Below are 13,803 nucleotides of genomic sequence, written 5' to 3' on the forward strand. Positions count from 1 at the left end.
AACTTGTAGTAAGGTGCCCTTTTGACGAGTCAATGTGCCCTTCTTTTTTGGTCCCCCCCCCCCCCTAAAAATATTTCCTGGATCCGCCCATGCTCCCACATTGCTTAAGGAAGAAACTGTACGGGTTTTTTTTTGTGTTTGGATTTGTTTTGTCCTATTCTATAAAAATAAAGATAAAATATATTGGCACATTGAGATCACACGCTACGTTTCGTCCCCTGCACGTGCTGTAACCTCACCGTGATGAAGGGGTGTAACATTCTCTTTGAGAATGGCAGTTACTGCTCAAAGTTTGAATAAAGAATTGAAAGAATTGAATACAGCACAAATCCCCTTGTTTTCTTCGAGAGACAATTAAAATTTTGAGTAAAAATCAGTATCTATCTGTGATATTTGTATTTTTGCACAGTTCTTTACACTGTTTTTATTTAAATTTTGAATTTTATATTGATGTTGATCATCACTTTATTTGTTTGCATTACCATAGTTTGACACCCAGTAGCCGATGTATTTTTCGTGCTGGGTGTCGTTAAACATTAATTCATTCGCTACCTTTCGCTGTTTCACCTCACACGTGTTTTGTATAATATGTTATTAGATCTATTTTTACACAAATCAGTTTATATAACCCCTTTTTGAAAATCATCAGCTAACTGTCATTTGCCATCAACGTTAGTGGTTTACAACGGGCTCGTACCAACTGTAAATGTTCTGCTGCACCACGTCGTGGAACAGGCTGGCGATCGCCGTGATGGTAGGTATTAAATACCAAGGTCTCACTACACAGATCACTTCCGGGTGAGAGTTCGTTGATCACGGTCCACTATAGTTTCTAATTGTGACACATGTTATGGTTCACATATTCACTTCCAGGAAATGGTGAAGAATTAAAACAATATGTATGTTTAATGGTAAGCCTTTTGGCTGTATTTTGCCCATGTTATTTTGTAATATTGTGCATCGACCTTTTGGGACATGGGTGTATAGCGTAAGAGACGGCCTCAGACCACAATTAATTTCGCTATATGTTTCTATATAGCCTTAGTGGCTATAACATTTTTATTAATATCAGCAGGCCCGTGGATTTTTGTATGTGCCTTTGCCTGCCTGGGGGACACATACCCTGAAAAGGACAACCCCTGTTGTCCAGCTCTTTCTCCCAGCACATTGGTTTAAACAAACACACCCTCTAAAACAGGCTGGAGTACACCCATTTTACACAAAAAGCACTATTTTTGCATGGGCCGGAATTACCACAAACAAGTCTTCAATGTCAACAAGTTACAAACTACCTGTCACTTCAGTCAAATAGTTGCCACTTCATAGCTGTCTGCCATGAAATAATCACAGTCAAACAGCAGACTACTTGCGCGGACAAATTTCCGGATTCCGGACAACCAAATGGGAAGATAACTGTAATCTGAGGCCAGACAGCCGGAGTGAATCGGTTAATGAACCACCTGTTCGAACCGGTACAAAGCCAGATGCGGTAATTTTCTCAATTTTTGAATGAAAATAAATAGAGGATAATAAACGAGTTACCAATTATTATCAAATTTATGTCCCGAGTGAAATAATTTTCAGTTGTCACGAGCTTTAGCGAGTGACAAATGAAAATTATTTCACGAGGGACATAAATTTCATAATAACTGGAACCGAGTTTGTTATTCTGTTTATTACCTCAGCTATTTTTTTCTTCTAAAAACCTTTATTTTCCACGCACATGCACGAAGGCCAACCTGTATAGAAATGATGTAAACCACTAAATACGCACTGTTCTGAGAATTACTATAACGTTGTAATTTAATCACGTTCATAGATAATTAAAAAAACACACAAGTTCTCTTTATTCTGCTTCAAACTCTATAATGAATTTCATTAAAATGACCTTTTGTTATTAATTTAACACCAAAAACAGAGACCCGTAAACGCACCCTTTAAACTACATGACGTCATTTTGGGTTTGTCAAATCGTAATGACGTCATATTTAGTGCTGACAAAGTCATTGGTTTGTAAGCGTCAAATTGTCCAATAGTATTGTTCGTTAAACCAATGCAGAATATTTCTCACTGAGAAAATATGGAAAATATTTTCCCTGTTATGAGTGACCGCTGGGGTAATAAATGCTTATATAATGTATGTTCGCAATGGTGTATGTTGTTGGTGCCAACGAGAACCCGTTCTGTTGGCAATCTTCATTTGAAGTTGGGCAATTTAACATGTGTTTCAATGGCAGATGACATCTGTGTAGTGAGACCCTACACGAGTTTAGCATCTACAGTAATTTAGTAGTGGAATGAGGCCGTGAGTTCTGTACATTAGAAATTTGATGATATCACAATGACAATGACGTCATCCCAATATTATTGACGTCATGTTGAAACTGCCTGACAGCGTGAAACAAAATGCCTGAAGCGAAATATTTGGATGTTGAAATGAATTATTTGAACTGCCACTGGAGGGAACTCCTGAAATGTCCTGTTTGTTTGGCTTATTTCAGGGACCCAGTCAGCCTTTTTTGTGGTCACTCATTTTGTAAAAGGTAAAAAATGGCACACACATAGGCCTACATACACACACATTCACGCACGCACGCACGCACACAATGATATGACATTGGATAGACAAATATTCACACACACACACACACACACACACACACACACAGAGAGAGAGAGAGAGAGAGAGAGAGAGAGAGAGAGAGAGAGAGAGAGAGAGAGAGAGAGAGAGAGAGAGCGAGAGAGAGAGAGATGATATACACAACACACACATAGATGGGTATCATCTCGATCTGCACCGATGGACTTTAATGATATTTTTGCGCCTGTATTGGAGCGCTAATGATTGGCAGTCCTACGGACGGAGATGGAACCATATATCGTTGTCAGAATTATTTCTACGTATTGCACATGCTGATGGAAGATCAATACTCGTTATATAGGCATTTGGTGAATCTTCTAGTACATGCTTAGAATGTTACACTGTTTTGCTGTATTAACGTTTAATATTTGTTTTTAGAGAAAAGTCTTTCCATATTATTAATTAACATCTAAAGATCCCTTGCTGCTGCTATTCTATAGGTTTAACCTATGTGGCGGCTGCAGTCATACAGGCGCGGATCCAGGATTTTTAATAGAGGGGGCCCAAAACCCGTTGTGTTTTAAAATATAATTTAAAGGTCATTGACGGGATAAGTTTACTTTTCTTTGTGTATCTGTAATATATATTGTTTGACCACAAATAGTGGAGCCTGCCCCTTGGACTCCCGCCTGAATTCACGCCTGGCGCTCCCAAAGCGCCCCAAACTTTGGCCTAGCTCAAACATTGGAGGTACCAGACAAAACGAAGTACATTCCACTGAGTATAAGATGGCCCATGCCGGACAAATTGTCTATTACGCTGGCCCTACAAGACACCCCTAATATTCGTTCTGCAAGAACTGATCTAGCTCAGATATTGGAGGTACAAGGTATAAAAAGAATGGATCGTAATGGAAGGAAAGAAATGTTTTTTTTATTTAACGACGCACTCAACACATTTTATTTACGGTTATATGGCGGTGGACATATGATTAAGGACCACACAGATATTGAGAGAGGAAACCCGCTGTCGCCACATGTGGTTATATCTCTATATCTATACATCCAAACATTATATTGGTCAGTGGACTGATAATTCTGTGTTTCAGATGTCTAACGAAGATGGCCCACAACACGAGGATGCAGCGACCCGACATTCCTCTGTCTCGACTCCAGATGTGGTGTCCAACCTGCCGTCACGCCGTGCCAGTCTGTCTGTACGTCGGTCCCGGCTTGAACGTCTGCTACGTGCTGAGGGACCTCGTGCTACTGTTGATGGTAGAAAAACAAAGAGTAAAATTCACTGGCGTAGCCAGGATTTTATATTGGGGTGGTGGGCAACCCATAATATATATATATATATATATATATATATACATATATATACATATATATATATATATATATATATATATATATATATATATATATACATATATACATACATACATACATACATACATATATATATATATGTATATATGTATGGATGTATGTATGGATGTAATGATGTATGTATTAGGGTCCTGCGAATCTCAATTTTCCCTTCGAATCGATATTCGAAATTGTCCGAATCGAATCGAATTTCGAATCTCGAATACCTTGGAGAATAATCAAGTGTATCAGATGCAGTTCACGAAGGTATATTCAGCTCAGTGAAGGAAATTAGAAAGACAGTATAAATATCCACTGCATTGGGTGTACGTACGGTGATTAACCTGATTACACAAGGTTGAAGTTTAAATAATAAAGCGTCCTAAATAGAAAACCAGTACTAATGTGTACATAAGTTGAACTAACACGAGATAATATCTTGGAAGTGATCATTTATTGGCTTTTAATTAGATCACAAATTAATTCAAGTAAACATGTGAAACTTAACACTCATCACCAATCGGAGATCAAACTAAATACCAGTGGATATTCTTCGCTCATACAAAAACAGAATCCTAAAAATTAAAAAAGAAATATACTCGTTACGTCCAGTAATGTTTATTGGCCGACTTAATTATCGATTCAGTGTGTCATGATGCATATAACAGTATAATCACATCACTTTCTCTGCTTAAAGTCTGACATGGATAGGATGAGATCAGCGAGTTGGTCAACTCCCTATATCCCCATATGAGTGTCTCTGCATATTGGCGAGACAGAGAGTGTCGTTTCTCGGTTACAACGTTTGTGCCTGTGGAATTCACCCTTTCTGAATAGCAGTTAGTAGCTTGAATGCCGAATGTGTCTCTCGCGACTGTAGCCAGGAGTTGGAAAGACTTCACGTGATCCTGCTTTGTCTTCCACATTGTTTATTTTATTAATGTTAACGGTTGGCCATATAGTTTGTTCCTCTTTTTCCAATTGTCCGTACATTGCAATATTCGAAATTCCGAATACACAAAAATCGAATCGAATCGAATCGAATCGAAGCTTCGCGACGATTTCGAATCGAATATACGAAGCTTCGCAGGGGCCTAGTGTGTATGTATGTATGTATGTGTAACGGTATATATATTTATGCATGTGTGTATAGTGATTTCCCTAGAAATTAGGCAAGGCATGTTAGACCAAACATTTTTGGGGCATTTTCACCATTTTCGGGGCACTTGTTTTTCATTAAAAAAAATAATAATAATAATAATTAAAATGAACATTAATGTAATTTATCTACTTGCTTTAATAAATGAATGGCAAAAGATATAAAAGACATATTTTATTAATTAATATACATTTTAGGGTGTTTTATGAAGGCAATTTTAGAATTAATTACTGAAAAAGGCTTGTTTAATCTCAGGGCAGCATGGCGCTGATTGAAGCAAGACGGTGCTAGATTATTGAGGCATGGTGCTGCACCATGCTAAAACAATCGAGGGAAAACACTAATGTATGTGTCTATGTATGTATGTATGTATGTATGTGGGCTATTTTCACAAAAAGGGGCAAATAACGGTAACGACATTGCAGCTCTAATATTTTCCACAAAACAGCATATAGACAGTGATGCACATAAAAAAAACATCATCACATGATGCACTGGATATGGTATTTGGCCATGTTGATGCATTAGAAAATCTTGTGGTTAAAAGTATATAATCAAAATTTTCACTCCGTTATTGTGTACAAAAGCACTAAAGTGCTTGCCTTTAAACTGCAAAATGTACGTAAACCACAAATGCATAAGTTTCTTAAATATCAATTTAAACTATTAAAATAAAACTACACTGCATACAATTTTAAGTTGCACCTTTTATTTATCATTTTATTGTCTTTACCGTTATATTATCTAGAAAAAAAGGCAATTGTTTTACTAGTTTGAAAGTTATCCACCAGATGGCGCTGTCACATCTAGGTCAAGCTTAAATCAACATGTTAAGTAAGTGAATACTAGCTGGGTATCTTTATAGGCAAGTTATTTTTAATTCTTAAACAACTTTTTTCAATGTCACACTTATTGTCTGTCTTTACCGTTAGTTATATAAAGTATCCTGGAAGCATGAGAAACCCATTATTTATATTTTTTTCATGCAGTAAATATATTTTTAAAAGTCATTTGCATGATTGCATTACTAAAGTACATCGCAGGTGACACAAATGCCATGTCATGTGTCTTTACCGTTATAATTTGTGTCTTTACTGTTATCTGTTGAATAATGGAAAAGATAGATTTGACACTTTTTCACAATCATCCTGTGTAGCATTACATCTTACATATGCCTGTCATACAAACAATTATATATATATATATATATATATATATATATATATATATATATATATATATATATATACATTTATAAAAGTATTTACCATTATTAATTGGTTGTGCTATTAGTAAATTAACGGTAAAGACATAATGGTAAAGACAATTGTTTACTATTATGTCTAAAACAGAAGCACGAAAATATTTTATGTACATTAAAAACAAATATACATCTCTAGTTTTGCTACTTGAAATTATCCACCACTGAACATACTTTAGATTTTATTATTAAAAACATGAACAACAACATTTTATATTTTTAAAAATTCTTTACTGTCATTTGCACCTGTTTGTGAAAATAGTATTGATGTATGAATATCTATATATTGTATGTATGTCGAGGTTGACTGTTACATACATATATATTAACGCACTGGCGCAGGGGATAAAATTAAATCCTTTCTGGCCTCACACATTGTCCCGTGCCGTTTCTGGGACTCGAACCTATGGCACCGAATCGCCCGCAACTTTGCAGACTAGCCACGATACCTTTCGAGCTATTGAGACATCCATAAAAAGGATGCTCTTTAACTCAACTATATGCTTGCTTGCATGTATGTATGTATGTATGTATGTATGTATGTAATATGTATGTATGCACTGGCGTAGGAAACCGGGAAGGGGGGGCAAGGGGGGGGGGGGGGCATGTGCTCCCCCCGTTTTTCAGATATTTTGCTTTATATTTGCTTTATAATAGTGTAAAAGTGTGTAAATATAAAAGTGTGCCCCCAACTTTTTGGCACCTTCCTACGCTCGTGGTATGTATGTATTGATGTATGACTATCTATATATTGTATGTATGTCAAGGTTGACTGTTACATACATACATATTAACGCACTGGCGCAGGGGATAATTAAATCCTTTCTGGCCTCACAAATTGTCCCATGCCGTTGCTGGGACTCGAACCTGTGGCACCGAATCGCCCGCAAATTGCAAGACTAACCACGATACGCTCTGAGCTATCGAAGCTTCCATGTATGTATGTATATATGTATATATGTATGTATGATTTTATAAAACAAAATAAAGTAAACACACACACACACACACACCTTAAAAAAAGAGAACAAAAAAAAAAACGATAAGATGAAGAAAGGTAACAGTATAGAGAAAAGAGTTTTTGGATAGATCCATGTTTGAAGGCTAATCATTTGGAATATACAGCAAATTATCAAGCTTAGTGATAGCCAAGGAGATATTAGTATCATTCTTTTTGCTTTTTAATATATAAATTGCATTTGGTTTTTCACAAGGAGTGCAAACTTTTTGTCTGTAATGGAACATGTCTGTAATCAACAACAACAACAAGAGAAACAAAAGAAAGAAAGAAATGTTTTATTTAACGACGCACTCAACACATTGTATTTACGGTTATATGGCGTCGGACATATGGTTAAGGACCACACAGATATATAGAGAGAGGAAACCCGCTGTCGCCACTTCCTGGGCTACTCTTTTCGATTAGCAGCAAGGTATCTTTTATATGCACCATCCCACAGACAGGATAACACATACCACGGTCTTTGATATACCAGTCATGGTGCACTGGCTGGAGTGAGAAATAGCCAAATGGGCCCACCGACGAGGATCGATCCCAGACCGACCGCGCATCGAGCGGGCGCTTTACCGCTGGGTTACGTCCCGCCCCTTGTCTTGTTTGTAATGAGGCTCGGTATCCATGCACCGGATTTAACTTGTTTGTAATGAGGCTCGGTATCCATGCACCGGATTTCACTTGTTTGTAATGAGGCTCGATATCCATGCACCAGATTTCACTTGTGATAAAAGTGGGGCGCCACCTACTTTGGAAATTTTCAAAGCAGCAGATTATGTGAAACATTTAATAGCTAAACTTTTATTCAAATGATGATTTTTGAAAGGTTTTGAGCGAAGTTTCCATAAATATATGCGTCATATCCACTAGCTCCCGCCTGGGTGTCGTTTGTATGGCTCTGATTCGAACATTGTCACAGATGTACGACAAACCATGCAGTTTGGGGACTCGTTTCAAATGGAGTTATTCTCAGAATATAATGATGGAAATAACACACCCAAACATTAACTCAGTATATTTTAAAAGGATACTATTTATAACTATCACCCTATTTGTAGTTTCTTTGAAAAAAACCCGCCTGTATGTTTCTTTATTTTTGAAACATAGGTGAGTATTTCTGATACCTAACCCCTTGCTTATAAACCTTAAAGTCTAGATTTTAATAAAGTTCAGACTTTAACGTCATTAAAATAGCATTACGATAAAGTCTGGACTTTATTAAAGTCTAGACTTTAAGTTTTATAAGCACGGGCCCAGAGGCTGGTATACATAAATATCAGGTAAAGATTCGCAAATAACTGTTGGTCTTCTACCTAAAACAAAACTAACAAAACAAGAAAACAATTATGACGTTATAATTAGCTATTACGTCATAATGCGCGACGTACGTTACACGTAACAACAGTTGTCGGCTTGCATGCACCGTACAGCAGTGACAAGAAATTGGCCGGCGGTAAAGGTGCATGTATGTAATATATCCTAGACAAGAGGTTTCCACAGGTAGCTTTACATAATTATTGTAACAATGTTTCTTATCGGTCTCGACTTTTTAAATTTGTTGCCAATGAACTGTTACTCTGTTTAAAAAATAAACCGACCAGTTGTATGCAAAAATCCTCATATTGTGTACATTTCAAAACATAAAGTTAAACTTGGTTTTAATTATATTTGTTGAAGATCAAGTCATATCACGCTTAACATTAAAGGTTGTTGATTTTATATTGAATTTTAAACTTACTATTAGTATTGCTTTGTTTTAAAACAATTGCCATGTGCCTTTTGAAATTGTTCTGTACTGTGAGGAAGGGGGTTAAATGTAGCGAGTATCCCCCCCCCCCCCCCCCCCAATGAAACCTTTTTCTAACCATTAAATTTCATAAAATCATACATACATACATACGTAGTGTGCCCCCCACTCCAATATAAAATCCTGGAAACGCCAGTGGATGATAGGGCGCGCACCTCTCCCCAGAAATTTGAAATGCCCCGAAATATCCAGTGTTTAGCAGATGGATACAATGCGTCAGGGCCCGCGGATTGTATTTGAAAATGTTGTGGGGGACGGTGTGTGTGAGGGGGAGGTAGGGACCAGTTTGTTGGTCTGGAGGTTAAAATACAAGTATTTGCAGGCCCGAACATGTTGGACTTGGAAGATACCAATTAAGAAATGGAGTGGGGGGGGGGGGGGGGAGCGCAGTTATTAACTCTGTTTAACTGTGTTTATGCTGGTGTATATTTATGTTTTGTTTTGTTTGTTGTTATTTTTTCCGGGAGGAGGGGATTGGGAGGTTGGTTAGGTTTTTTTGGGGTGTGGGTAGTTTGTTCTTTGTCTTCTAGGTGTTTTTTTTAAAGATTACATTCTTTTTAAAGCTTTTCAGGCCGGCTTCGGTATCGTGTCGTTCTATTTCAACGCAAACGAAACTGCCCTGCACGACGATCGTTCCCAGAGGGACTTGGAGCATCGCGACCGCTTCACACAGTGACATAAGTGTCGAGGAACGGCTCTACCACATGAAGACGGACAGCATGGTGCCGCTGAGAACGGCGGAATATTACGACAGCACGTGCTCCGACAAAAACGAGAATCGACGAGACCTCGCGCCGGACTTGAGCGAATCGGATATGTACGACTCGGATGACGACAGCACCGAAGACGACCCCCAGTTCAACGAGAACATGCACGACGCTGACGTCGTCCACAGACAGGAGTTGACGCGCAGGCGGATGTGGATGCTGGTGTTCTGGATCGTCTACACCGTGATCATGGCCATCATCTCCCACGGCTTCCTGCCCTACATCATCGTCTACAGTCTGGTGCTCTTACTCATCATCTACGTGGACAGCATGCAGTACCAAGCGATCGAAAACATGCACTGAAAACAACAAACGCCAAATATAACTAACTTAAAAACCCTTTAGCATTTCCTATATATTTGTATTCTGTTGTGGAAAATGTTTTCCACGCGTGAATTCAGGCGGGGGCCCAGTGAGCTGCCCCGTCATATTTGGTCAAACAATATATATTACAGAATACACAATATAATTACAGAATATATATTTTAAAAACCCGGGTTTTGGCCCCCTCTGTTAAAATATAGGCCTACTAGATCGGCGTCTGTTTTCCCACATTTGTCGGGGTTTTATCAAGTATGTTTTATATTATTATTATTATTATTATTATTATTATTATTGAAAGATGCAGAATGGGCTGAGAATTGTAAATCACGTCTATTATTTATTTTTACTTATTTTACTATTTTGAAGGATATATTATTTGTTACAGAAATGTTTAAAACCCTTTAGCAATACGTAGACTCTTTTGTAAAAAAAAAAAAAAAAAAAAATGAAAAAGAAAGATAAAGATGTGTAATATATTATGTGATAAAAAAAAGAAGAAAAAAAGGTCTCACATTTTAAAATTGAATAGTGGAGAAAGTAGAGCGTTGCTATTTCCCCCAAAAGCAGATTATTATATTGTGTACTGGTGACGACATTTTGATACATAGCTTACTATTATTATGGCGATCAAAGCAAGCGTTTGGTAAAAACGAATCAGTATACTGTATATATACCAATGAGAACTTACACAGTCTATTATACGTACTACCAACGATGGTCCATTGTCGCATAGCCATAATTATTTTTTCTAGGATAAAACACATTTTTTTTATTCCTTCGAATGTTTTTCTTTTGTTGTTGTTTGTTTGTTTTTGTATTTTGCCCCCAACGTTTCCTAATTGCTTTTTATGTCCCACGAAATCAGCAGCAGTCTTGCAGAAAAATAAGAGTTATATTAAAATTAAAATTGTGTCATCAATAAACAACAATAAACTGATTATGTGCTATTGAGCTACAAAAAGTAGGATTTAAAAGAATAATAATAAAACTATTTTAATGAACTCTCTCTCTCTCTCTCTCTCTCTCTCTCTCTCTCTGTTTTTTTAATTATAATTTCTCATTTTTGAATTCATTGAAAGTTGGTACGGGGGGGGGGGGGGTGAGTCGAAAGATTGTGTTTCACGTGTATCAACTTTGTAGCATTTTGAATTCTATTTAATTTTAATTAATAAGAAAAACACATCTTGCACTCATACCATTGTCAAACATACAACAGTAGGCGTTTCCATTGTATTTTGTAACACTACATGAACATTTATTTATTTAATTGTCCTAATAGATGTTTTATCCGTAGTTCGTACATTCCCACTAACATGAACACATGCATGCATGCAACTTACACATTAAATTGTTTGTAAATATTTACAATTAAAATATTTGTATAATATCTCACCTGTGATTAAATGAGTATCGGAAGGAAAAGAAATACATATATTTTTTTTTAATAATTGTTATTTACATCAACTTATGTGTATTCTTAAGTATTTTAAGTTGACAATACTGTCAGATTTATAAGAAACATGTTTTTGAGGAAATAACAAAAGCAGCACACGTATCTACACTCGGTAATAATAAAGTAGCAGATACCATACGCCTCACTTCCGTCATTGTGTATCAAAGCCGAGTGGTATCCCGATCCCTACTTCTAACCCCACCTCACCCCTTCTAACCCCACCCCCACCACATCATAACCAAAATGGAATCTTGTTTTTTTTTTATTTTTGTTGGGTTTTTTGTCTCTGTTTTTCTAAAACCTGGTTATGACCGAGGTGAGAGGTAGCCCAGAGGTAAAGTGCTCGATTGATGCCTTGTCGGTCTGGGATCGATCCCCGCCGATGGACCCATTGTGCTATTTTTCACGACAGGTATATCAGTGGTATGTGCTATAATGTCTGTGTGATGATCCATAGAAAAGATACCTTGCTACCAATGGAAACATGTAACAGACTTCCTCTAAGACAAAATGTCTAAAATATCAAATGTTTGACATCCAGTAGCCGATGATTAATAAATCAATGTGCTCTAGTGATGTCGTTATACAAAACAATCTAAACTGGTTTCACTGTAGTCAACTTCTTGAATACATACTAACAAAGCTGTCAAAATTGCCATGGACCGGGCTTGTGCAGACGTAAAGCTTTAGGGTTGAGAGTTTTTCTCGACCCAGTCATTCATTGCCCCAGTATATCAAAAGCCAAGGTATGTGCTGTCTGTCCTGTAGGAAAATCCACATAAAAGATCATTTGCTGATAAATGGGGGAAAAGTGGCTGCTTTCCGTTATCTGTCACAACAAAATGTTACATCCAATAGCTGATTCATAAGTCAATGTGATCTAGTGAAACAAAACAAACATTGTTTAATGACATATTTGATAAACCAGTCTCGAAGTGGCGGTCCTCTTAAGGACGAAGTATGCAGTATTGGTGTGGCTATCATCCTATGTACGAAGCATTTCACGGTACACAATAAAAAGTTTCTTTGGACTTTTTCACCAGAGATTCGAGATGATTTTATTCTATAACACGTGAGGCTTCGTGCATAAGCCTACGAGACAGGGAGGCGGGGGTGGGTGGGTGTGAGGTGCAACTGCCCCCATAGTACTGAAGCAAAATCTCAAATTCTGGTAAAAATTATACAGATATTCGGGCAAAATGTGCTAACCTGAGACCTTTTTACCATGTATTCCCAGTATTCTAGCCTCAAAATTAGTTGTGATCCATGTTAAAATGCGTAGTGGTCCGTTTGCAACCACATACAGCTATTTGACAGTAATGCTAATATGAATAAATGTTGTTATCCAGATTCGGGCATTTTTGTTTAATTCGGGCAAAAGCCAGCCTACAAATGGGAGCCTGTACGCCTATACATGCAGACGCGTGTTTGAGGAGGGTCAAGAGTTGCGAGCGAACTGTTTAGGGTCATGTTCCACCGGAAATTACACTAGAAAAAGAAAATTCGCTTGGAGCAGGGCAATTTGGACTCAACCCTCCTCCCCCCCCCCCCCCCTTCCCACGCGCCTGCCATTTGGCGTGGACTAGGACATCGTTCTATTTAGAATTAATAATTCTCAGTGGTAGGAAAGTACTGTAATTAATAATGCAGAATAAAATTTGTATGTGATTTTGTCCAGGAGAGGCATCCAGGCTGCTGGACTGTCACAAGGACAGCGTGCTTGAACCGTAACTGGATACAGTCACGTCAAGTACTTATAAATAAGTAAGTAAGTTTGCATATGGTGTATTTAAACTTGATGAAAATATATAGTTTCTGGATTTCTATTTTAACTCACGTTCAAGATGGTTTCCATTTCATATTACATGTATTGGAAATACGTTCCACTATATTGATCTAGGTCGATTCTTATTGTGCCTTGCCATATATGTTGTGAGTTAAGCAACTCATTTATGATAATACATTTACGAGGTTTTCTAAGACTGCACCATAAGAAGTCGAAGATGGCTGCCAGTACCGCCGCCAGTTTATGTTCGGTATATACGTTATGTGGGAATATTGAT

General features: G+C 37.4%; 1 protein-coding gene across 2 annotated transcripts; it reads left to right on the forward strand.

Annotated features, from left to right (window-relative positions):
* The first annotated feature begins 2,366 nt into the window (after nucleotides 1-2,366).
* LOC121367554 lies at nucleotides 2,367-11,874 on the forward strand. 2 transcript variants are annotated; one of them, XM_041491804.1, is made up of 3 exons: nucleotides 2,367-2,543; nucleotides 3,690-3,873; nucleotides 9,760-11,874. In XM_041491804.1, exons 1-3 carry the CDS (start codon nucleotides 2,407-2,409, stop codon nucleotides 10,264-10,266), a joined length of 828 nt encoding a protein of 275 aa, XP_041347738.1. In that variant the 5' UTR covers nucleotides 2,367-2,406; the 3' UTR covers nucleotides 10,267-11,874. The 2 variants fall into 2 exon arrangements, with proteins under 2 accessions (XP_041347738.1, XP_041347739.1); XM_041491805.1 differs by having other exon boundaries at nucleotides 3,690-3,858.
* The last annotated feature ends 1,929 nt before the right edge of the window (nucleotides 11,875-13,803 follow it).

This window comes from Gigantopelta aegis, chromosome 3, assembly GCF_016097555.1.
Source record: "Gigantopelta aegis isolate Gae_Host chromosome 3, Gae_host_genome, whole genome shotgun sequence".
Lineage (NCBI taxonomy): Eukaryota > Metazoa > Mollusca > Gastropoda > Neomphalida > Peltospiridae > Gigantopelta > Gigantopelta aegis.

Bases quoted from the DNA above. Each gene is read 5' to 3' on its own strand.
- LOC121367554 (XM_041491804.1), top strand. From the start codon at position 2,407: ATGCCTGAAGCGAAATATTTGGATGTTGAAATGAATTATTTGAACTGC. The intron at 2,544-3,689 runs GTAAAAAATGGC...TCTGTGTTTCAG, and splicing joins GGTCACTCATTTTGTAAAAG to ATGTCTAACGAAGATGGCCC. The intron at 3,874-9,759 runs GTAAAATTCACT...TTCTTTTTAAAG, and splicing joins TGATGGTAGAAAAACAAAGA to CTTTTCAGGCCGGCTTCGGT.